This window comes from Rhyacophila brunnea, unplaced genomic scaffold (assembly GCF_057557595.1).
Source record: "Rhyacophila brunnea isolate RB1 unplaced genomic scaffold, BYU_Rbru_1.0 scaffold_24, whole genome shotgun sequence".
Lineage (NCBI taxonomy): Eukaryota > Metazoa > Arthropoda > Insecta > Trichoptera > Rhyacophilidae > Rhyacophila > Rhyacophila brunnea.
This window is the reverse complement of record NW_028232904.1, coordinates 28,801,848-28,825,949: the sequence shown is the minus strand read 5'-3', so window position 1 is coordinate 28,825,949 and position 24,102 is coordinate 28,801,848. Positions and strand designations below refer to the sequence as shown.

Here is a 24,102-nt window from a genome sequence, read left to right as displayed (position 1 = left end):
TATAGTGATCCCACTCGACGTAAAATTTCACTTGCGTGCTCGCGTTAGTCGCACTTGACCTTCACCTTCCGAAAAATGAGTCGAAGAATTGTGCATGTGATGGTTTCGTGCATTCGAGGAAAACTAAAATCTGGCAAGGGAAACTTTCTTTTACAATATTTTTGTGTGAGGACTGTGCGGGGGATTAAAACATGTGTGCGGACACATTTTGGTAGGTGTACATGCGCACACCTCGCACACCTCACAGGGAACATTGGTGATAAGTATTAGGGGCTATTTAAATATTAACTTATTTATTAGGAATCAATAGTATTATTATAATATAACAGTCATGGCTCGAAAGTAATATTATTTATCATCCTTTCATGACTCCAACATCCAAGGAATTTTTTGAATGGATACATTACTAAAAAAATATATACTTACCACTAAATCTAATTTACAATATTGCGAGTCCACGGTTTCAGATACATTTAAAAATACACCTGACAACTTTCAAAACTCTGACTAGCAAAAATATTTGGATGAATTAATTAGATAAGTATGTACTGTGACACCCCCGTATTGTCCCCATTTGGGGATGTCTTTGTGTATCTGGAGAGGCCCGAATCGGTATCAAATCCAACAAATAGTAACGGCTGATTGCGAAAATAATTAAATAATGTTAAATATCTGCCGGCAACATTGTCTGAATAGCGTTAAAAAAAAATACGAATGGCAACGCCGCATTTTGTACGGCGGCTCTCAAGTGACCGTTGGTTTTAGCGGTAGAAGCGTTTTTGACAGCAACGCTGTAAGCAGTGTTAACCTCCCTATCCGTCAAAATTAAATCGAAACGAATTTGCATAAAAATGTAACCATTTAGAATATATTAACTTAAATATACCTTGCCGTTTCCAAAACAATTCCGGTGTGTTATCTGTTCACCTCCACATCCCGAATCCAGACGAAAAACCAGACAACAAAATAAAAGTGACAGTTTGCTATTCACTTACCAAAATGAAGGGAAATGATAGCACATACCTATAATTAAAATATAATTCACAAATCTGCACGTGTCATTGCTAGTCATCAAGGACGTGACGTCCAAGGTAAACGAAAGTAAACTAGACATTACGAAACCGACATTAAAATTACAGTCCTGCTAAACCTTTTATGTTAATTTGTTTCCAACCAGTGAGCTGGTAGAAAGATATTTCCGTTATTACTAAGTTTAGGTACCTATTTCTATATATTATACTAAATGATTCGCCTCGATTTGCCGCCCTTCGAGTAACTGCCGCCATCAAGCGACGCTCAATCTGCCTACCCCCACGGGACGTCACTGTATATTAGTATTAATACGAACGTCACGGTACAGTAGAACCCACCGCCATCGTTAGATTAATAAAGCCTGAGCATAACTTTTTGCACAAGCAACGATTGGTCCACTTTTCAGCTGTCAAAATCAGATCCCAGATTGCTTGACATATCGATTTAGCCTTTTCCGTTTCAAATTGAATTAAAAAAAATCTCAAATTAAATATATTAACTATCAGTGTTATTTATAAATAATATACATTCCTGTTATTCATCAGCTGTCAAAGTCAGACTAGTCCTTCACACAAAAACCGGTAGTAATATCGATTTCCAAAAAATATGTAGCATTTGTAGAAGATGTATAGTTATAGCTAGTGTATTATTTATCATGTAACTACTCATCTATCCAAATCAAACCATTCCCTGTGTGAACACGACAGGCGCGTCAGTACGAGCACTCTATATAATAGAATAATGACAGACAATGACGGGTCATCCATAGACAACAACGGAAGGGGCGAAAAAGATAGGACCAGTCGTTGTGAATGTATCGCCTTATTACTTGAGTCGGCAATGGTAGAGCCTCGATAATTATCCGAAATATTCCGGATGAAAAATTTTCCAGATAATGATATATCCGGATAATCAAAAATAATAAACGCATTTTACATCTGAAAAATCTTTGATTTTACGACGATTCTTCATATTTTGTTATTAAATACAAAATGTATTATTTCTTTAAGGAAATAATTATATAGATATTCGACATTAATGATGAAAAATTTATATCCAAGCTCAGTGTGATTATATCAGAAACCTCATTTTTTTCAACCTTCAAAAAACAATCAAATCTAAATAACTAACAATTACAATATTGAATACAATATTAAATTTTATACTTTAATTGTACTAATATTATTTCTTGTGCTGTGGTATTTTTTTTTACAATTAAAAGTCAAAGAGACGTGACTGTTTAATGATTATATTAAAGTCAAAATGAAATTGCGAAAAAACTTTATATAATAGTTCTACTCATAATAATATATCTAATATATAAAAATTAATATTTGTTTGTTTGATTGTTTGTTTGTTTGTTTGTTCGTATTGAATGCACTGCCATACCGTTCATCCGATTGCGATAAAACTTTGTTAACTTATTGCTTGCACTTCCGTGAAGAATATACGCTATATCTTATATATAAAAATGAATGTCTGTCTGTGTGTATTCCTGTTTGTCTGTCTGTCTTTCTGTCTGTCCCGTATGCGTCCCTATACCATTCATCCGATTGCGATGAAATTTTGGTAAGTGGTTGTATGCACACCCGCAAAGGTTTCTGAATTAGAAAAATCATCATCTTCTTCTTCTTCTTCTTCATCATTCTATTTTCTTTTATTCGTATGGTTCCTATATCATTCATCCGATTGCGGCGAAACTTTTGTCAGTTATTGTACACACACCCGCAAAGATTTCTAAATTAGAAAAACCATCTTCTTCTATCGTAGTATATTCTTGGGTTTTCACCGTGTCTCCTTCTTCCTTCTTTACTCGACGTTTCGGGCTCGTTGCAGAGGCCATTATCAAGAGATATCATATCTCTTGATAATGGCCTCTGCAACGAGCCCGAAACGTCGAGTAAAGAAGGAAGAAGGAGACATGGTGAAAACCCAAGAATATACTACTATAAAAAACAACCGTGAAAGCCTCAAACATTATACAATATCTTCTTCTACTTCTTCTTCATTATATCTTCTTTTATTCGTATTGTTCCTGTACCATTCATCCCAGTGCGATGAAACCTTCTTCAGTTGTTGTGGTAACACCCGCAAAGGTTTCTGAATAAGTACAACTATCTTCTTCTTCTTCATCATTCTATTTTCTTTTATTCGTATGGTTCCTATATCATTCATCCGATTGCGGCGAAACTTTTGTCAGTTATTGTACACACACCCGCAAAGATTTCTAAATTAGAAAAACCATCTTCTTCTATCGTAGTATATTCTTGGGTTTTCACCGTGTCTCCTTCTTCCTTCTTTACTCGACGTTTTGGGCTCGTTGCAGAGGCCATTATCAAGAGATATCATATCTCTTGATAATGGCCTCTGCAACGAGCCCGAAACGTCGAGTAAAGAAGGAAGAAGGAGACATGGTGAAAACCCAAGAATATACTACTATAAAAAACAACCGTGAAAGCCTCAAACATTATACAATATCTTCTTCTACTTCTTCTTCATTATATCTTCTTTTATTCGTATTGTTCCTGTACCATTCATCCCAGTGCGATGAAACCTTCTTCAGTTGTTGTGGTAACACCCGCAAAGGTTTCTGAATAAGTACAACTATCTTCTTCTTCTTCATCATTCTATCTTCTTTTATTTGTATGGTCCCTATACCATTCATCCGATTGCGATGAAACTTTCGTTAGTGGTTGTTCCAACACCTGCGAAGGTTTCTGAATTAGTACAACCATTTTCTTCTTCTTCTTTATTTTATCTTATGGTTCCTATACTTTATACATTATTCTTTATACATTATTCGTATGGTTCCTATACCATTCATCCGATTGCGATGAAACCTTCGTCAGTTGTTGTGGTAACACCCGCAAAGGTTTCTGAATAAGTATAACCATCTTCTTCTTCTTCTTCTTATTCTTTATCATTCTATCTTCTTTTATTTGTATGGTCCCTATACCATTCATCCGATTGCGATGAAACTTTCGTTAGTGGTTGTGCCAACACCTGCAAAGGTTTCTGAATTAGTACAACCACCTTCTTCTTCTTCATCATTCTATCTTCTTTTATTTGTATGGTCCCTATACCATTCATCCGATTGCGATGAAACTTTCGTTAGTGATTGTGCCAACACGTTTATTGTTTGTTTGATCAATGCAATTTTGATTATTTTTACTATATATTAATAATATTAATAACGTTTGCATATTTTGGATTCGATTTTAATTTATTGGTCTTTTGTTTGACCTTTACTTATATTAGAATTATTTTCATATTGCCATATTGTATAACACAGATATTTTAATATTAAAAAAATAATTACCTCTTATTATTTTTTTAAATATCTAAGATAAATATAACCACGAAGCGACCCTTTGCGAAGCCGGGTACTTCAGCTAGTTATAAATAATAAGGAAATTACTATGGATTTAACCCATACACTATTAGTGTCCTTTCCCAGTGATGTCCCGTAGGGGTAGGCAGATTGAGCGTCGCTTGGGAGCGGCAGTTACCCAAAGGGCGGTAGATCGAGGAGAATCACTAGGTACTATGGCCCCCACATCCTGAAGCGGGCCCCCCTACCTATCGCTAAGGGTAAAGTCAATGTGACGCGCTGCAGTAGCGTTATCCAAATTTAATTGTGTATTTTTAGCATTTTTTTATATTTTTAATATGTATTTACATCCATTTGAATTATGGAGTTGTTGAGTATCGGCACACAGTAAAAAATTGCATCGTACAACCAAATAGTCTTAATTATTAATATCATCAAAGGAAAATAGTGCCGCAGGCGACTTTTTTACCATTAAAGCAAATTTGTAATCTGTGTTTATCTCGGTATTGTCGGCTCGTCACGCCGTGCCCTTCCTGAGCCCGGGCCCCCAGGCTAGAGCCCTCTCAGCCCCCCCTTGTGGGGGCCATGCTAGATACATATAGAAATAGCTAACTAAACTTAGTAATAACGGAAATATCTTTCCATTAAAAAATCCAGCTCACTGGTTAGAAACAAAATGTATTAATTAGGTAGGTATCTACAATAAAAGTTTTAACAAGATTTTTTGTCGGGTTCGCGATGTCTAGTTTACTTCCGTTGTCATTGGACGTCACGTTCTTGATGAACAGCAATGACACGTGCATACCTAATTTAAAATGTATCCAAATATGTTTGCCAGTCACTCGGAAGTTTTGGAAGTCTTCGGGTGTATTTTTAAATGAACCTATCTGAAACCGTAGACTCGTAATATTGTCTATTGAAGCAGAGATGGCATTTAAATTAGATTTAGTGTTATATATTATATTGTTAGTATATAATGTATCCATACAACACATTAATTTCTTAGATATTGGAGTCATGAAAGGATGATATAAAGTACCTACTGGATAAAAAAAATGTGGCGGCATTTTGGCACTGCCTAGGTGCGGACTTTTGTCTTGGGACGTCATTGTCCTTCCCAAACGCCACGAATGATTTAAGTAGTATTAAACATCCATTATGTTCAAGTATGCACAAAACTCTCCAAATTAATATTGGGAAATATTTTACACCGTATGAAGGGTAGGTATAAGCCAGCCGGTGGTATATTACGTCTACAGGTGGCATATAGGAAGAAAAACTCAACATATAGTGGTTATGTCGGCGGACAGCTTAACGGTGAATGAATTCGTGAAAGAAACATTTAAAGAATACATAATACATTGATAATAAATAAGCAACACGTGTCAAAAACATGATGTAAACTAGTTATTTTGTAAAACAGGATAATACGAGTACAATACGGGTGCTGAAAGTCAAACAACGTTATCTACAAAAAAGTTTATCTTTAGATAACGTAATTTTACATTCTCGGCTACATGATAGTCAAACAACTTTATGTTATTTTATAGTTTCTTCTAAAATCGCCAGTAAAGTTTAACGTTAACTACATTAAGTTACCGTTGTTTTCATATTTTTTTTAAACCATACCTATAAATGTTAACGTCACCATAAGCAAGATAAATGTACAATGCATAATAAATTATAAAATATGAATTTCTTTTATTTTGTTAACTGTCAATTCATGGTGGAACTGCATTGTATTGTTGTTTATTTTAATAAAACGCATTTTTTTGTAGTACTTATTCCACTTTTAATTAATAAATTAGGACCGGTTTCGTCCGCCTCACAGGGACATTTTCAACTGAAAATGTTCAACAGTTGAAAATGTCCCTCTGAGGCGGACGAAACCGGTCCTAATTTATTGATTAATAGTGGAATAAGTACTAGAAAAAAATTCGTTTTATTAAATTAAACAACAATAAAATATGAACATTAGGTTTTAAATAAACATCTCATTTGTTGAGTTACAAGAAACTAAAAAAAAACGTTTTTTGGCTCTCCTGTAAAGTTGCAGTTTTATAGATAGTGTTGTTTGACATTAAAACCTCGAATAATATTATAATAATGAATGAGTTTCGTTATATACATTTTGTGGTTAGGTGTTTATTGATTTTATGTTAGGTAATAATTTACTATTATTGTGAAAAAAATCGAGTACCAGCCCGCCTCTAAAAACATTGCGATAAACAATTTTATTGAGTTCAAGTTGAAGTATTGCAGGCATGCGCAACGCGTCGATCTGGCTGGTCGATGACAATATACAATAACAGTATTTCCCTTCGGAAATCTAAAAATAATCATAACCACATTGAAAATACCTATAGAATATAGAACATAATCGGAATTGAACATACATAATTTTGAAAAACACTTTCTGAGAAAATATATTATAACCAATACAAAAAATCTTTTTGAAAAAAGTAAGCCACCCCGGTAGGGATCGAGCCCTGCATCTCCCGTGTTTATGTCCCATCCGCGCATTACCTCTATGCTACGCAGTGACATACTAATTGCGACAAACTTTAATTATTGGCCACTTTTAATACCCACTCATCAGCGCTCTTCTAAATCAAGCTACTTTGGCAATCGATTTTTGTTCATTAAATCAAAGTAGATATTTATTACTTCAATTACTAACCGATGTCGTGGATTTCTCCAATATTTTTTATGATGTAACTTACTTGAACTTGCAAATAATTTATAATTAACTATTTCTTTTATTCAACGAATAATTCACACGTTTTAAGAATGTACCATTCTAATTATTGAATATACATAATTTTGAAAAACACTTTCTGAGAAAATATATTATATCCAAAAGAAAAAATCTTTTTGAAAAAAGTAAGCCAACTCGGCAGGGAATCGAACCTACATCTCCCGGGTTTACGTCCCATCCGCGCATTACTTCTATTCTACGCAGTGTGGCGATAGTTTGCAAATAGTACTGTTCCAATTAGATTAACCCTAACCTAACCTAACCTAGTAAAGACATATCCACATGTTGTAGCACACGTACAAATGTATTCCACGGTGAAATGTTCAACGAAGAACTCCTCATTTGATTAAATGTTACACGAACTCATGTTTCACGTACTGCGGCGCACGAATAAGTGTCCTGCGGTGAACTGTTTACGTATAAATTTCCGGATTCGTATAATATCACGCCATCATCTTTATTAAAGTATTACTGTATTATTGTATCGATTAATAAACTCTCCCTGAAACCTACAAGCAACAACGATTTTATCACCTCCACCTTCATCATCCCCAAACTTTGAATGTAGTAATCAGCATTTACTTTTTGTTTTCAGGGCGAATACTTTCAAAATGCCAGAAACGGGACAAGAAGTTTGACACCTGTATGAAAAATGCGCTCAATGAAATCAGACCATTCTTCAAAGACGGTAAGTGTAATTGGAATTCTCCACTCCATCAAGATTTCTCCTTTTTACTCTGTAAGCCTGTAGCGGTCAAAGACTTCGGGCCTTGTCAGCATTATTTCGACAGTGTAAGAATTCGCAAGTCATTTAAACTATCGCACAATCGTATCATGTACAGTCAGCATAGGTACTCAGTGACGTCTCTAGATAAAATGCCACCCTTAGGCAGCGCCAAAATGCCGCCTCATTTTTTTATACATTATTTTTATCATCCTTTCATGAGTCCAATATCTAAGAAATGTGTTGTATGGATACATTACTAACGAAATATCACACAAAAAATCTGCACGTGTCGTTTCTGGTCATTAAGGAGTCGTCTAAGAGCAACGGAAGTAAACTAGATATCGCGAACCCGACAAAACCAGTGTGCTGATTTTTTAATGGAAAGATATGTTCGTTATTACTAAGTTTAGGTAGCTATTTATATATATCCCAAATGATTCTACTCGATTTGCCGCCCTTCGAATAACTGCCACCCCCAAGCGACGCTCAATCTGCCTACCCCCACGGGACGTCACTGTACGGTACTCGTGACATTATTCGATGGGATCAAAACGTTCAAAGCGCAATAATGCAGAGGTCAGCAGATTTCTCAATTGCAAACTTCACCAACAATGACTTGCAATTTACCGAATATGTATGCATATAATTAGCAGGTCATAGTTTATAAGTTAGTCAGCTTAAATTCCTATTAGTATCAAACATAATCTCCGTCCGATCAGTAAGCTTCGTGTCAGTCGCCCCGCACAGATTCTATTCCACCGAGCTCGGACCTCGGAACAGTATCATAAGTATTGTAACATAACGCTCTTGTAACATACTCTTTTACCAACTGTTAAAGCTGCCAATAAAACTCGCTCCTGCATCCATCGGAGCAACCTCCACCAAATCTCTCCTCCTGACGACTCTCCATCTACACCTCCTGGTCATCCCCAATCACAGCTGTCTCGTCCCTCAACAATGAAACCCGCAAAAAGCCTGTGCGCCTATTAACGTCGTCTGTGGTTGCGTTATTAAGTATGCATGTCCTTTCTAACCCCCGCGCACATATATCGCACCAACTGGCTCCTACATTTTAGTATAGTGTGCTCGGTTACATGTAAGTTGTACGTATGCGGTTCATTGTGGGACACTTATTCGTGCACCGCAGTACGTGAAACATGAGTTCGTATAACATTTTATCAAATGACGAGTGCTTCGTTGAACATTTCACCGTGGAATACATTTGTACGTATCTTACAAAATGCGGTGATAGTTTTCAAATAGTGCTGTTCCGATTAGATTAACCCTAACCTAGTAAAGACATCTCATAAAATTCTCCACATGTTGTAGCATACATACAAATATACTCCACGGTGAAATGTTCAACGAAGAACTCGTCATTTGATTAAATGTTACACGAACTCATGTTTCACGTACTGCGGCGCACGAATAAGTGTCCTGCGGTGAACTGTGTACGTACAAATTTCCTGATACGAGTGTGCTCAAGTCGCGTTATTGTGGGGGCATGCGATAATTAATATGAATAAACGTAAATTGTTTCAAGATGTGAAAACCTCCAATGTCACAAAATTAAAACTTTACAGGAGAGACAAAGTTAAAAATGTCCCTCTGAGGCGGACGAAGCCGGTCCAGTGGGTCTATTCTATGCTTATCGACCGCTAAAGTGATAAATATTATCAAACTTAGGGTAGGTTTGTATGAAAATATTAGCACTTATTGTAACAATTACACGAAGCTGGTTTTTATTGTTGCAATAAGTGCGATATTTTAACAGCAGCAAGATAGGTGCTGTTAAAATATCGCACTTATTGCAACAATAAAAACCAGCTTCGTGTAATTGTTACAATAAGTGCTAATATTTTGATACAAACCTACCCTAAGTTTGATACTATTTATCAATTTAGTGTTCGATAAGTACAGAATAGACCCACTGATATATTTATTAAAAGTGGAATAAGTACTAAAAAAATGCGTTTTATTAAATTAAATCAATAATAAAATGCATTTCCACCATGAATTGACAGTTAACACAATAAAAGAAGTTAAGGAGAGACAAACAACTGCTTTATGGAAATAAATTTATAGGTATATTTTTGTCTTATAATATAATATTTTGTACCAGTGGCGAACAGTGGCGACAGAGTGTAGTTTTTACGAGAAATGGATGTTAGCCATGTGCTCAACCTATTAGGTCCATACTCTGACTCAAACATAAATTGAATAACAATATGTGTACTTTTCAGACCCAGGATTCGAACCTGAGACCAACGACGTTATTATAACATCGTTGGTCGGCCTACAATAGGCCGACACTTAAGCTGCTCGGCCATCGTGGGATACACAGCACAGTTAACTTTGTCAGTCATACTTATTTATTTCATTGAACTAAGGATACAAATTATTGCAGATGGTTTTTAAACTCGATTAAACCCTGTCTAAGCTAAACCAAAATCGATAAAAAATATTATTTTATCTAATATCTATTATGGTTTGCTTTAGACAGGATTTAATTTAATTTAAAAACTAGCTAATGCCATCTACAATTTGTATAGGGCATTTTTCTCAGCCGGGGCTAATTTCCTTTGATTTAACATCAAGAAGAGTGGTTTGCGTGCCAAAGTCATCTAGCTAGAGCAGCGGTCGGCAGAAGCGGCTCTTTGCATATACGTTTGCGGCTCTTCAGACATAAACTCAAATTTTACCTCATCTCAAGCAGTCTTAGGTATAACTTGTGAGTTTTGATTTCTCAGCACAAGTGGACAGCTATAAAACATCTGCCTAAAATAAAAATAATAATATTTGATACATGGAATAGTTTGCCTGAAACATGAGACGCGTACAAATCTAGCTTTTGGTATTCTCACAATCTTTGGCTCCACATATATAGGTATGCGAACAAACATTCTCATCTATGAACCAAATAAAAAATAAACCCGGAAGCAGAATGGATGAAAATTTAAAATCATGTATTTAATTAAATATAAGTAGTTATTTGCCATTGCTGATTGAACAGCAAACAATCATAAGATACTCCCAAAGACTACGAGTACGATGGGCGGGACATGTGGAGAGAATGCCTGAAGTTAGAGCGCCAAGGATCATGACGAAGTGGCTACCCCAACGGAAGAGACCTAGAGGCCATCCAAGAAGAAGATAGGCTGACGCCGTAGAAGTGGACTGGCTTCATATAGGAAGACCCGGTAACTGGAGAAGTATGGCGAGAGACCGGAGCGAGTGGAGAGCGGTTATGGAGGAGACCAAATCCCACCCCGGGATGTAGCGCCGTGGAAGAAGAAGTAATTTGCCAGATTATAGTGAAGCTATCAAAAGCGATGCATGGTCCAAGTTCTAATTTTTTTTTTAATACAAAATCTTGAACTTTTCCCCCCTAAAAATCCGTATACATATTATGTATATTATATATATGCGGCTCCTTGTAACTTTGTTATCCTGTTTCCTTGACAATTTGGCTCTTCTCACTTGACAAACTGTCGACCCCTGAGCTAGAGGCATCAAAAAAAAATGGCGACAGGGAATCTCGAAGGCAACGCGTGGTGTCTATATGCTTCAACTGAGGAACGCATATGGACTTTGAAGAAGACAAAAATATAATTCAAAAATGAAATTAATATAATATAAAAAAAAAAACTGTTGAAGGCACATCTTAGTAATATTATGAAAGAACAGACGTGAAAGTATAAGCATACGTGCATCATTACATATTTCTTAAGTACTTTATTAAGTACATACCTTCTTAAAAACCCAAATAGACAATGTTTTGTATGTTAATGGCAGCTGATGATGCAAAGATTCTATTATAGTGGGGCACGGTCAATATAATATTAATTCAACTTTCTCCTTTACCTGCATTGCTATATTATGGACAGGTATCGAAGCTTACCTACATTATTGTATTTATTACCTTCATATTACTCTATCTTCTTATACGGTGACCACTTGACACAGTTTTGGTGATGTAAGATCAATAACCAGAGGCGTCATATTTTTTTGTAAATAAAAGGGTTCCTGAGTATGTATTAAAAAAATATTATATTAATTTTAAACGTATCCAGACAAAACATAAATGCACATAATATTGAGTTAAATACTATTAAATACATGTTTTTACAACGTTTTTATTAGCTCGTATTCTTGTTTGTCCGGTGGTTGTTTGTCCAGTATAAATCTTGCAATCGATTTTTAACTAGCTTCCCGACTAGCTAGACATTTGAAACTTTTAATCAGAACACGATGCCAATGCATCCTTTTAATACTTTTAGCCATCTTTAAGCAGAATTGAATTCATTTTCAGTTAATTCTGTTTTGTATGGAAAGTTATTTCATAAAAATTCGTAAAAAAGTAAAAAAAACTATTATTGGTTGCTAAGGGGGTGGTCCTAGCAATTAAATTATTAATATATACGTCCGTTACTATGGAAATCAGAATGAAATGTCAAAATGACATTTCAGTATTCTATATTAATTGTTTGTTTTTATTTACTTCATATCAAGTACAAGTTTGAGCATATTGAGCATAATAATTCAACAAAAAAAACGTTATATATAAAAAGTTCTTTTTAGCTTGTAATTATTTACGTTTATTCTGCCTGTTGTCTTACAGCATTTAGATTTTAGACTCTAAGTTAATTATATTAGAGGGAATTTAAGATATGGAGGAATTTATGACCAATACAAACACAGACCCCTCCAAACCAATAGCCCCGCACCACACTCGGACATAATCGAGAGTATCACGACGCCCTACGTTTTGTACTTTGGCTGAGTTTACAGAGACTTTACAATAAAAGTGCCCACTGGAGAGAGGAACATAGCGAACTAATAAAAACAAATGATTCTAATTATGGGGTGCCGGACGAAATCCCGAAGGCCGGAATCCCGAAGGCCGAAATCCCGAATGCCGAAATCCCGAATGGCCGAAATCCCGAAAGCCTAAATCCCGAAAGCCGAAATCCCGAAAGCCAAAATCTCGAATGCCCAAATCCCGAATGCTGAAATCCCGGATGGCCGAAATCCCGAATGGCAGGAATCCCGAAGGCCGAAATCCCGAAAAATAAAAAAATAGAAACAGCAAGAATTGCGCAATTTTGTAAGAGAGACAAAAACCCATTTGTTCTACAAAAAATGGTTTTTTTGCCTCTCCCGCGAAAAATTGCGCAATCTTGAATTGCACATTTTTTTCACAAGAGAGACAAAAAACCTTTTTTTTGTAGAATAAATGGGTTTTTGTTTCTCCTGCCAAAAATTGCGCAATATTAACACTTATCTTGAATTGCGCAAATTTTACAAGAGACAAAAACACATTTTCCACAAGATAAGTGTTGAGATTACGCAATTATTTCTGTTTTTCATTGGATTTCGGCTTTCGGGATTTAGGCTTTCGGGATTTCGGCCATTCGGGATTTCGGCCATTCGGGATTTCAGCATTCGGGATTTCGGCCTTCGGGATTCCGGCCTTCGGGATTTCGACCCAAACCCCTAATTATGTAATAAATATATACGACAAACAACACAGCTAAAACGGACATATAAAACTATGTGAAGAGATCTTCACGTCCGAAATAAGATGCTGCAATTTTTTAAATGCAATAATATTGACCCACAGCTGGTTGGACCGATTTTTTGAGAATCCCTTCGCTTTCGGAGCACATTCACAGAGGATATGGTTTTCATCCTATAGCACTCCGCTATATATGGGCATGTTGGTCGGAACAAGTCCAAGCTCAAAGAATTTGGCAGCGAATCCACCTTGGCCACTCAAAGATTGAGTGATGTAGTGATCAGGAGTCAAACCGGTTATCTCCAATCGCCGTTGAACATTTGGAAAGACCAATTATGTGTGCATACCCTAGGTGGAGGCATCCTAGTTTCGCAGCCAAGTCTTCGTATCCAGCGTTATTTGACGCAATATATTACCAGGTAACTGTGGCTGTGAGCTTCAGAAAAGAAAACAGTATTCATATATATCCAAATCTATCATAAAAATATAATAGGTACATACTATTTTCAGTGTCTATTTTCAAAAACCGTTAAGTCAAAATAATTCAGTGTTCTATTATCTGGATATTGAACATTTACAGCACACACATTACGTCAGCTGAATGCAGAAATTTTCCAACTAACATTTGAAATATTTTGGAACAGAGTTCTTTGAAAAATAATCTACCCTTAATAATGTATTATTTGTATAGATGATAGAATGTATACAGCATATTATTTTAATAAGACTATTGATGAAAAAAATGATGTATAAATTCATTATGTGAATTAGAATAGGTCTGCATTCTGCTGACGAGTCAAGAAAAACAACACTTTAATTTGAATGCACGGAGTTTGAACCCCCATTTTGCTAAGTAGAGTATATTATTATGCTTCATAACTTTGCACTCCATGTAAATGATGTAATATATTCTAAAAATATTTGTTCTACATATATTATCTATTTATTTAATACTAGATATATTAATACAATTGAATATCATTTGATCTAATTTTATTCGAGGTAATCAAGCAAAGAGGCGTATCAGTGTAGTAAAAAGTGCAGAAAAAAGTGCACCGTTATAAAACTTATACTCTACTTCACTGTGGTTGCTAATAATTGTTCTTTTTAAAATTAAAATCACACCAGCTATACCCTTTTTATTGATAGATAAGTAAGCCACTGGTAAAAGACCAGTTTCCCAACGAAAGTGAATTAACACTGATAGTAAAATTGAAAGGCAAATTAATAATTATTGAAATGAAGTAATAGTTTTGTTCGATATAATAATGTATGCACGTTCCTAAAATAGCTCAGAAAAAAACATGGCTCAAATTTTTATTTGGATTAAGCTAGTGATTCTCAACCAGCGTCGAGTTTAATAGATTTAGGTTTATTAAATTTTTATGTTTGATAAATAAGGTACCCCGGACTAAACAGGACATGAATAAACAGACCTATAACCATGGCCCCCACAAGGGGGGGTGACAGGGCTCTAGTCTGGGGCCCGGGCTCAATAGGGGCCCGGCAAGGCGAGTCGACCAGATAAGTGAGATAAACACACATCACAAATTTGCTTTAATAGTAAAAAAAAGTCGCCTGCGGCGCTAATTTCCATCAATAATATTATTATTTAAGGTTATGTGGTTGTACGATACAATTTTTAATTGTGCATCAATACTCGACATCTCAATAATTCGAATGGATGTATAAAAATATACAATAAAACACTAATTCTGCACATTAATTTTACCGCGTACACCATTTGGAAAACGCTACTGTAGCCTAGGGGCCTGCTTCAGGATGTGGGGGCCATGCCTATAACGATATATTAATACTATCGACCGAAAGTATTTGATGGAATTCGAATTTAAATATTCTAATGGATTTAAGTTTTGTACTATTCCATTTCAGTCGTCTTTTGCGACCCGGGTTTCACCTTTCGGCATCTTCAGGCACTATGTAGACTCAACAAAAGGCAAATATACACTGACAACGAATACAATTAACTCTAACTTATATAACAAATCAATACGTAAAAACTTTATCGCACCGCGTCAATTGTCTACACGTCTTGTACGTCAAACAGTTTCCAATTTTCCACGGGAAGCAGAGTTATCATAGTGTTATAATGCTGAGTTTAATATAAATACATAATAAAATATTGTATTTTGAAAAAAAAAACTGTAGTATACAGATATTTCTCTTTTTGAATCCTTCAAAATAGTGTCATTTGGTTGGCAGCACTGACGTGATGTTGAAAAGATGTCCATCGGTGATGGATACGTGCCAGGGAACACGGAATTAATGGGAACTGAAATACCTAACGTATGTGGAGTAACAGGAAACCGATCTCGAGTGTGGAAGAATATGGAATAAACTTACACACGTGTCAAGAATACGCTATTCTAAGCTTGTCCTTCGTTATGACAACTGCTCTCGGTTTATGCACTGACGCTCATTCCATATTAGTATATTGAAGGTTTCAACACACACTGTTGCACGTATAAAATGTGTGCTACATTGTCGTAGGACCATGGCTCCCACAAGGGGGGGGGGGCTGACAGGGCTCTAGCCTGGGGGCCCGGGTTCTGGGGGGGCCCGCGTTGCGCTTCTACATTATAAGTGAGATAAACACACATCACAAATTTGCTCGAATGGTAAAAAAGTCGTCTGCGCCGCTATTTTACTTTAAGAATATTACCATTTTAAAATAGGTATGTGATTGTGTGATGTAAATTTTGAATATTATATGTCGATATTTGAAAACTTCATAACACAAATGAATTTATTGAAAAATACAAAAAATCGTTAAAGATACACTGAATATCCTTAATTTTACCTGGAATACCATTTGGGAAACGTTTCTGTAGAGCGTCTATGTTTAACCCTGGGGATAAGTGCCCGCTTCAGGATGTGGGGGCCATGCGTAGGACACACACAATCAAAACCATGCTTCAAAATGTAGTGTATTGGGGTATATATAGCCTATCTGAATTATAATATTTATTAATCTGTTCTGTAATACGTGATACGGAGCTTAACTGGTACACACCTGCCGAGTCCAAAGGCTGCGAGTTCTTTACTGGTCTTATTCCGGACCTTTGTCGATGTTGGGAATATTCTTTCGATCTCGTGTTTCCGTCATCAGACATCAGACCACATATCATCTCTTGATAATGGCCTCTGCAACGAGTCCGAAACGTCGAGGAAAGGAGGAAGAGTACACACGCTGGAAACCCAAAAATCTATTACGATAAAGAGATACCGCCCGTTGGTCCTACCCAGTGACGTCCCGTGGGGGTATGCAGATTGAACTTCGCTTGGGGGCGGCAGTTGCTCGAAGGGCGGCAAATCAAGGAGAATCATTAGATATATATATATATAGAAATAGGTACCTAAACATGAAAGGTTTAACAGGAATGATTTTTTTTTTGTCGAGTTTACGATGTCTAGTTTACTTCAGTTGTTCTTGGACGTCACGTCCTTGATGACCAGCAATGACACGTGCAGATTTGCGAATTATATTTTAATTATAGGTAGGTACATAATAACCTAATAAATTTATCCAAATATTTTTGCCAATCACTCGCGAGTTTTGAAAGTTGTCAGATGTATTTTTAAATGTATCTGAAACCATGGACTCGCAATATTATCTACTGAAGTACAGATGGCATTTAAATTAAATTTAGCGGTATATATTTTGTCACTAATGTATCCATACAACACATTTCTTAGATATTGGAGTCATGAAATGATGGTAAAAAATACTGTATAAAAATGGGGCGGCATATTGGCGCTGCTTAGGGGCGGCATTTTGTCTAGGGACGTCACTGGTCCTACCCTATTCAAGGAGTGGCTGGGAGCGGAGAGATCAGTATGTAGATGATAATAATAGTCTAAATTCACAAATTAACAACCAGCTATTCGTTTTCTTTTCAGGTATTCCAGATCTGGGGGTCGCGTCATTCGACCCACATTTCGCGACTCTGGTGGAGCAAAAGCGAGGAGGATTCAACGCCAACTATTACCTCAGACTCACGAACGTCTTCGAGAGAGGATGGTCAGTTTCCAAAGTCACCAAATTTAAGTGAGTTTTATAAAAAAAAATATCTAATGCTATAAGTCGAATTTGGATGCCGTATTTTTAGCAGTCGTATCGACTCACATTCGCCCTGGCTAGAATGAACAATGAACATGTTATATTAAAATATTACAGTGTTACACCGAACCCTATAGCACTGTATGGTGAGTGGTTACATGTAAGCTGTACGTATGCAGTTCATCATGGGACACTTATTCGTGCGCCACAGTACGTGAGACATGAGTTCGTATAACATTTTATCAAATGACGAGTTCTTCGTTGAACATTTTCACCGTGGAATACATTTGTACGTATCTTACAAAATGCGGTGATAGTTTGAAAATAGTACTGTTCCAATTAGATTAACCCTAACCTAACCTAGTAAAGACATCTCATAAAATTCGCCACATATTGTAGCATACGTACAAATATACTTCACGGTGAAATGTTCAACGAAGAACTCGTCAGTTGATTAAATGTTACACGAACTTATGTTTCACGTACTGCGGTGCACGAATAAGTGTCCTCCGGTGAACTGTTTACGTACAAATTTCCGGATACGATGGTGAGTAACAGAAAACACTACCTACGCATCTATTATATACACAAGACTGCTATAGGCCGCTATCGGCAGCTATCGAGGGTAGTTTTTAATTTTTTGCATCGAAGTATTACCACTTATTTTACAGGTTAATGATTATAATAAATAGGTATATTGTAGCATTGATACGTTATTTATTTGACAGAACCGATTGGGAAAACGACCGCATCATATACACCCAGTACTTCCCAGAGAAGTCGCTGAACGGAGACTACGATCTGTCAGCCTACGCCCTAGGCACCAGTATGCAGAGGAGTGGAGTATGGAACATGACCCTTTACGATTACTCTCAGACCACCACCATCACCAGAAAGCCGGTGATGGTCAACGGGAAGAATAACTACGATGGCCAGCCGGTCGAAGTGAAGGTGGAAATTGACAGGATCGGAAATATGCAGATACACGTCTCGAATATATTAAACGGAAACGGCAATATCTTGGGTAAATATTTTATTTCTACAATACAACGTTTAAATCTTGATAAAACACTCCAATGGAAATATTATATTCGCACTGTGACACAAGTAGACAGGAAACTTATTATTATTGTTTTAATCCAAAATACGATTTCTATAAACGTCGTATCACAATATTCCGTTCCACAGTACAGGCGTGTCCGGAAACTTGTACGTATGCAGTTCGCCGTATCACACTACACAATGAAATGTTGTATCGGAAATATATGGCCGTATTTTAAAGACCGTCCAACCTCTTTGGGTCGTATAGTACTGCCATAAAAATCATATCTGAATAAAACACGGTTCTTGTCGGTTTACACTTTACTCAGAGCACGAAATGGATCGGAACGCACCGGAGCGCCGTTCCGGCTCGTGAAATTTGTAAAATTATCGCTCCGTCTCGTGGAAAAAATATGTTGACCGTCTGAGCTAGATAGGCCATAGAATAAAAAATATGACACACTTATTTTTATAAAATACACATACGATTTCATAACTACTATGTAAATATCTTCAGAAAATTTGTCGAGCGCTCCGGTTTGTAAACTTTTCCATTTCGAGCGCTGACTTTACTGGAAGCCAGAAGCAAATAAATTTTGAATATTTGATATACTGGATTATTTGTTAGGTTAGGTTAGGATTTCATTCTTGAGTTTTGCCAAAATCAGCTATGAAAATTGAATTAATGTTCATATTGAATCTAATAAAATTGGAAACCGTATAGTATATGGTCATCTCTTTCCGATAAGAAAACTCACGGCGAACTGTACCACGGTGAAATGTTTTACGTAAAATTTATATTTAACCCAGTATAGGACGGCAATGGATGTTCTGTCCTATCGCATTTCACAGAATACGATGTTTGTAGACATCGTGTCCGCGAACGTAAGATAAGAACGTACATCATGGCCCCCACAAAGGGGGGGGGCTGACAGGGCTCTATCCTGAGGGTCCAGGCTCACGAAGGGCCCGGCGTGTCGAGTCGACCAGATAAGTGATATAGATAAGTGACACATCACAAATTCTCTCTAATAGTAAAAAAGTCGCCAGCGGTATTTTCCTTTATTACTGTTATTATTTAAAATTATATGGTTGTGGTTGTACGATACAATTTTAATTGTGTATCGATGCTCGACATCCACGGCTGTACAGACACGGCGGGTGGTGGAGGGTGTAAAAAAACTCCATAATTCAAATGGATGTCATCATTATCATCATCATCAGTCGGGGTCAATCCACTGCTGGATGAAGGCCTCCCCAAGCTTCTTCCAACTCTCTCGATCCTGTGTCGTTTGCTGCCACGTATTTCCGCCGAACTTTACCAGTTCGTCAATCCAGCGGCTTTTAGGGCGACCCTGTGGCCGTTTTGTGCCCCTTGGGTACCACTGGATGACGGCATTTGTCCAGCGGCCGTCCTTTCGGCGAGCAATGTGACCCGCCCATCTCCATTTCAGCTGTTTGGCAACGTCTATTACATCGCGTACTCCTGTCTGCTTCCTAACCCATTCGTTTCTCTTACGTTCCTTTCGCGTGTTGCCCAACATACACCTCTCCATCACTCGCTGTGCGACTCTTAGCCTTTGGACATCTCTCGTGTTGAGGGTCCACGTCTCGCAGCCATACGTGAGCACGGGTAGCACACATTGGTCGAACACCCTACGCTTAAGACACAATAGTAGGTCACTTTTGAAGATACTATTCAGACGTCCAAAAGCACTCCATCCCAGCTTTGTAATTCGAGCAATTTCATCGTGCATGCTTCCGTCTATGGACAGATCAAATGAATGTATGCATTAATATACCATAAAACACTAAATATACACATTAATTTTACCGCGTACCTACACCATTTGATTTGCACGCTGCCTTTATCTATAGCGATAGGTAGGGGGGGCAAAGGTCCTAGCCTGGGGGCCCGCTTTAGGATGTGGGGGCCGTGACGTACATAGGTACTTGATAAGAATAGTGAATAAGAAAACTAAGACAAAGGTATAAAATGGCGGGTCTATTACAATACTGATATCGAAAATACATAATTTGAAAATATCTCATGCATATACACACTAGAAAATTGCCAAAGGTGTCCCGTGTAAAACGGGGGTCTACAACAGCTCGGCTTATATTCTGTGCCGACACATTCGAATTATTATGATGACAATATTAATACTCACCTGTCTTAATTCCTATGCGGCGTCAGAATTTCTCTTTTATTTTTGATTGCTAATTTAACCATTATTCATTGAATAAAAATCAGTTTAATTTAAATTATTTAAAAAAAAATACATTACGTCGTGTAAAACTGGGAGAAATGATGAATAATAAAATTGTGCTTGGTTTAATTTTATTAAGTAAAATCTACTATGTGTTTCAGAGAGGATACTCGACATGATAATCAACGCATCTTGGAGACCGGGCTTCGTGGTCATTCGTCCCCTCATCAACGACCTGGTCAGCACGGCCTTCACCAAGATCTGGAGCGAATCATTCAAGAATTTTCCGTTTGACAATATTTTCCCTAAATAAAATTAACATATTGTCTTGCCTATTTACTTTGGTCTTCATTATGCATTTATACATCAATTTAAATTGAAATTGGAATTAAAAGTCAGTTATTGTCCTCCTAATTAGCATTTTACTTATATATTAGATGGGGACTGTAAACCTACTATGAGCATTTAGTTAGATAATACAATAATCATGCACTTTAATACTGTGATATGCGCCTATCTTTAAGACGATAATATCGACAACTTAGATTGCATCGCCTACAGTATCAATTAATAATAATACGTCATATAACAGGTAGTAAATCTACGGAAAAAATGCAGTGGCCCAGAATGAAACCATTTAATATATGGCGGGTAGCGAAGAGTGGAGGTAAGCTGTTAAAATTCGCCATAAACAGTGCACGTTAAACTTTGTTATTCATACGTATTTGTATTTATTGAACAAAGACTACAATTATTTACAGATGGTGTTGGTTAGTTTTTAAAAAATCATTATACCCTGCCTAAACCAAACCAAAATAGTTTTTGGTATATTTTGGGCGACAAGGCAAAATTGTGCACACTTTTTCATTTAAGTATAGGTACTTGTTATTTTTCGTTGGATTAAGAATACATACTTGTTACACATATTGATAGTTCATTTTTTTTAAATTCATTAAGCCCTGCCAAAACCAAACTATAAAAAAATATTATTCTATCTATAAAATATCCAAAGTTATATATGATTTAATTGCATAATTTTATTTTAGATATTTTATAGATAGACGAGTATTTTTTTACTATTATCTATTATGTCCTGGTATTCATAGGGTTTAGTTGAATTTTAAAAACTAACTAACACCATCGCTAAATTGTAGTCTTATTTCAATGAAAACAAATATGTATGACTGACAAAGTTTAATATGCACTTTTTATGGCGGATCTTAACAGCGTACCTCCACCCTTCGCCACTGATATACGGTCAAGACACACCTATATTTATTTTGTCGAGCCTATATTAGCAACTCTTAATGTTGTCTATTTCCAAGTTAAGTATATTAATCAATTAATAAATACCTAAGTATCTAAAAGCTTCAGAGCCGACATAAAAACGTTTTAGGTTCGTTTCACACTACCAATATCCGAATGCGATGTCCATTTCGTCATGGATGCCACGGCGAGAGCGACATTTTTGTGAAAGGAAAAAGGAGATAAGTCTAACATCCCTACATTTCAGAAGAGACATCTTTCAATGGGACCTCATATGTTTATATTATGTAGAACTTAGCAATTCGGAGATGTTAATTCATCTCGTGCTTTTCTTATTAATGTATATGTGCATTATGGTTCATTTTTTGATATATCCACCTCTACTTTACAAGTTATTATTTTTTATTTATTCAAGTCGGTCGGCCAACCGCTCAACGCCGCAACGAACAAAACAGAAATCACCGGTTTAAAACACGGTTACTTATTATTTTGTAGCTTCATCTGTAGATGCATAATAGCGGGCAAAACATAGTATCCACAATATTATAATGTATATTATATTATATAAAATACACAACATATCGTTGATTTTATGTAGTTGTTATAGTATACATAGAAAATAAGACAGTATTGTTATCTGCCATATCTTTTTACAAAAATAAAGGCAACTTGTTCCAGTGTATTTGGTTATTTATTTAGCAGAGATTTAAACCCATTAATTAATATGAAATTATTGTATTCATTTTAGGAGGAATAAAATGCGAATGTTGTGTAAACTAATTACAATAACAGTTGTAATTTTCGACGCTAGATGGCATGACAGGGGCTTCTGCAAAAGTAACGAAAATTTTACTGCTGGAGATTACATCAAAAGTTTCGATGTCATAGAGACATCTATTACCCAAATTACGGTATGCACAATCTAAGATTTCGATCCTAAGGATAAGTCGCCGAAAAGCATGACTTAACTATAGACAATCCTGAGTATAGAGTTAAGGAATCCTTAACCATAGACTACTTTTGTTATGAACACGCCTCCTTCTGTATTACCATTTACCACTGACAGCTGCTGTCACAATAAATTCGCATGTCTATAAAACAGTCCATACACTCAAATTCATTTAACAATGTATCTCAATATGGATATTGATAGTGTTAATTCGTTTGGCATGTACTTGCAGAATATTATTTTACTTTTATACGCCAGCCCGCAGAAATACAAGATGCCAGATGATAAAATAACACTTGACGCTAGTGTTACCATGTTAAAAAAATATCTTGTGGTGCCTGTGGAATCACGTATAATGACTTATAACGGAAACATAAGAGTATTATAATTAAATATTAATATGTATTTATAGTTATTGCATTTATAAAATGCAGTTGTCATAGTTTTGTCATCGTTTAACAATTATAAAATAATTTACCTAGGAAAGATAATTTTTAAATATGGTATTATTTTCAATAGAAATGATCTTAACTAAGGACAATGTTCCTGCATAGTGTTTTCTGCTAAGGAAATTTTAGTTATGACAAATGTTTCTGCATTCAGCTCTTAAATACAAATAATTAACCTTCGAGGCATCTTAACTAGATGGCACAGTGATTATAACTCTGATACATTAAAAAGAATTTAATCCAGTACATAAGGCATCAGCGCCATGTAATACGTACTTATAAAAAGAAAGATAAATATTTGTTAGATTGAAAGATAAACTACTGACATTTTAAAATCCCCTAAAAATGGTGCGACGAAATAAAAAGGATTTCAAGTTATACACATTTGTATTTTTATAAAAATCATTTTTTTTAAATAAATATAAAAAATATTATTATAATATTAGTCAAAAATCTCTTAGGCGATGCTTAGAAAACTTAATAAACCAAATTTTAATAATAAATATGACCATAAAAGATATGTAATAATAACGTAACCGTGGACATAAATATGTAACAAATTCAGAAGTTTATCTTTGACTTAAAAAAATATTTTTCTTTTTAATGTTTTCAACGCATCTATTCTATACATAAGCCTGCTTTCGGTCCTTGTATTTATTGTACTTGTTACAATAAGTGTTAATAATTCGATACATTCCTACCCTATTTAGCTGCCGTACCTGACTGAAAGCAGCCTTGTG

The 24,102-nt window shown here is 36.0% G+C and overlaps 1 protein-coding gene across 2 annotated transcripts in view; it reads left to right on the top strand.

The window, feature by feature from the left end:
• Jhbp16 (Juvenile hormone binding protein 16) overlaps positions 1-22,409 on the top strand; it is a 119,806-nt gene extending 97,397 nt beyond the window's left edge. Inside the window, exons 3-6 of one of the 2 annotated variants that reach the window (XM_085951268.1) lie at positions 7,717-7,809; positions 17,288-17,435; positions 18,176-18,471; positions 20,860-22,409. In XM_085951268.1, coding sequence (XP_085807394.1) covers positions 7,717-7,809; positions 17,288-17,435; positions 18,176-18,471; positions 20,860-21,011 — 689 coding nt within the window. In that variant the 3' untranslated portion in view covers positions 21,012-22,409. The remainder of the gene's footprint in view (positions 1-7,716; positions 7,810-17,287; positions 17,436-18,175; positions 18,472-20,859) is intronic. The other variant, XM_085951269.1, reaches the window with a different exon arrangement.
• Positions 22,410-24,102: the final 1,693 nt, after the last annotated feature.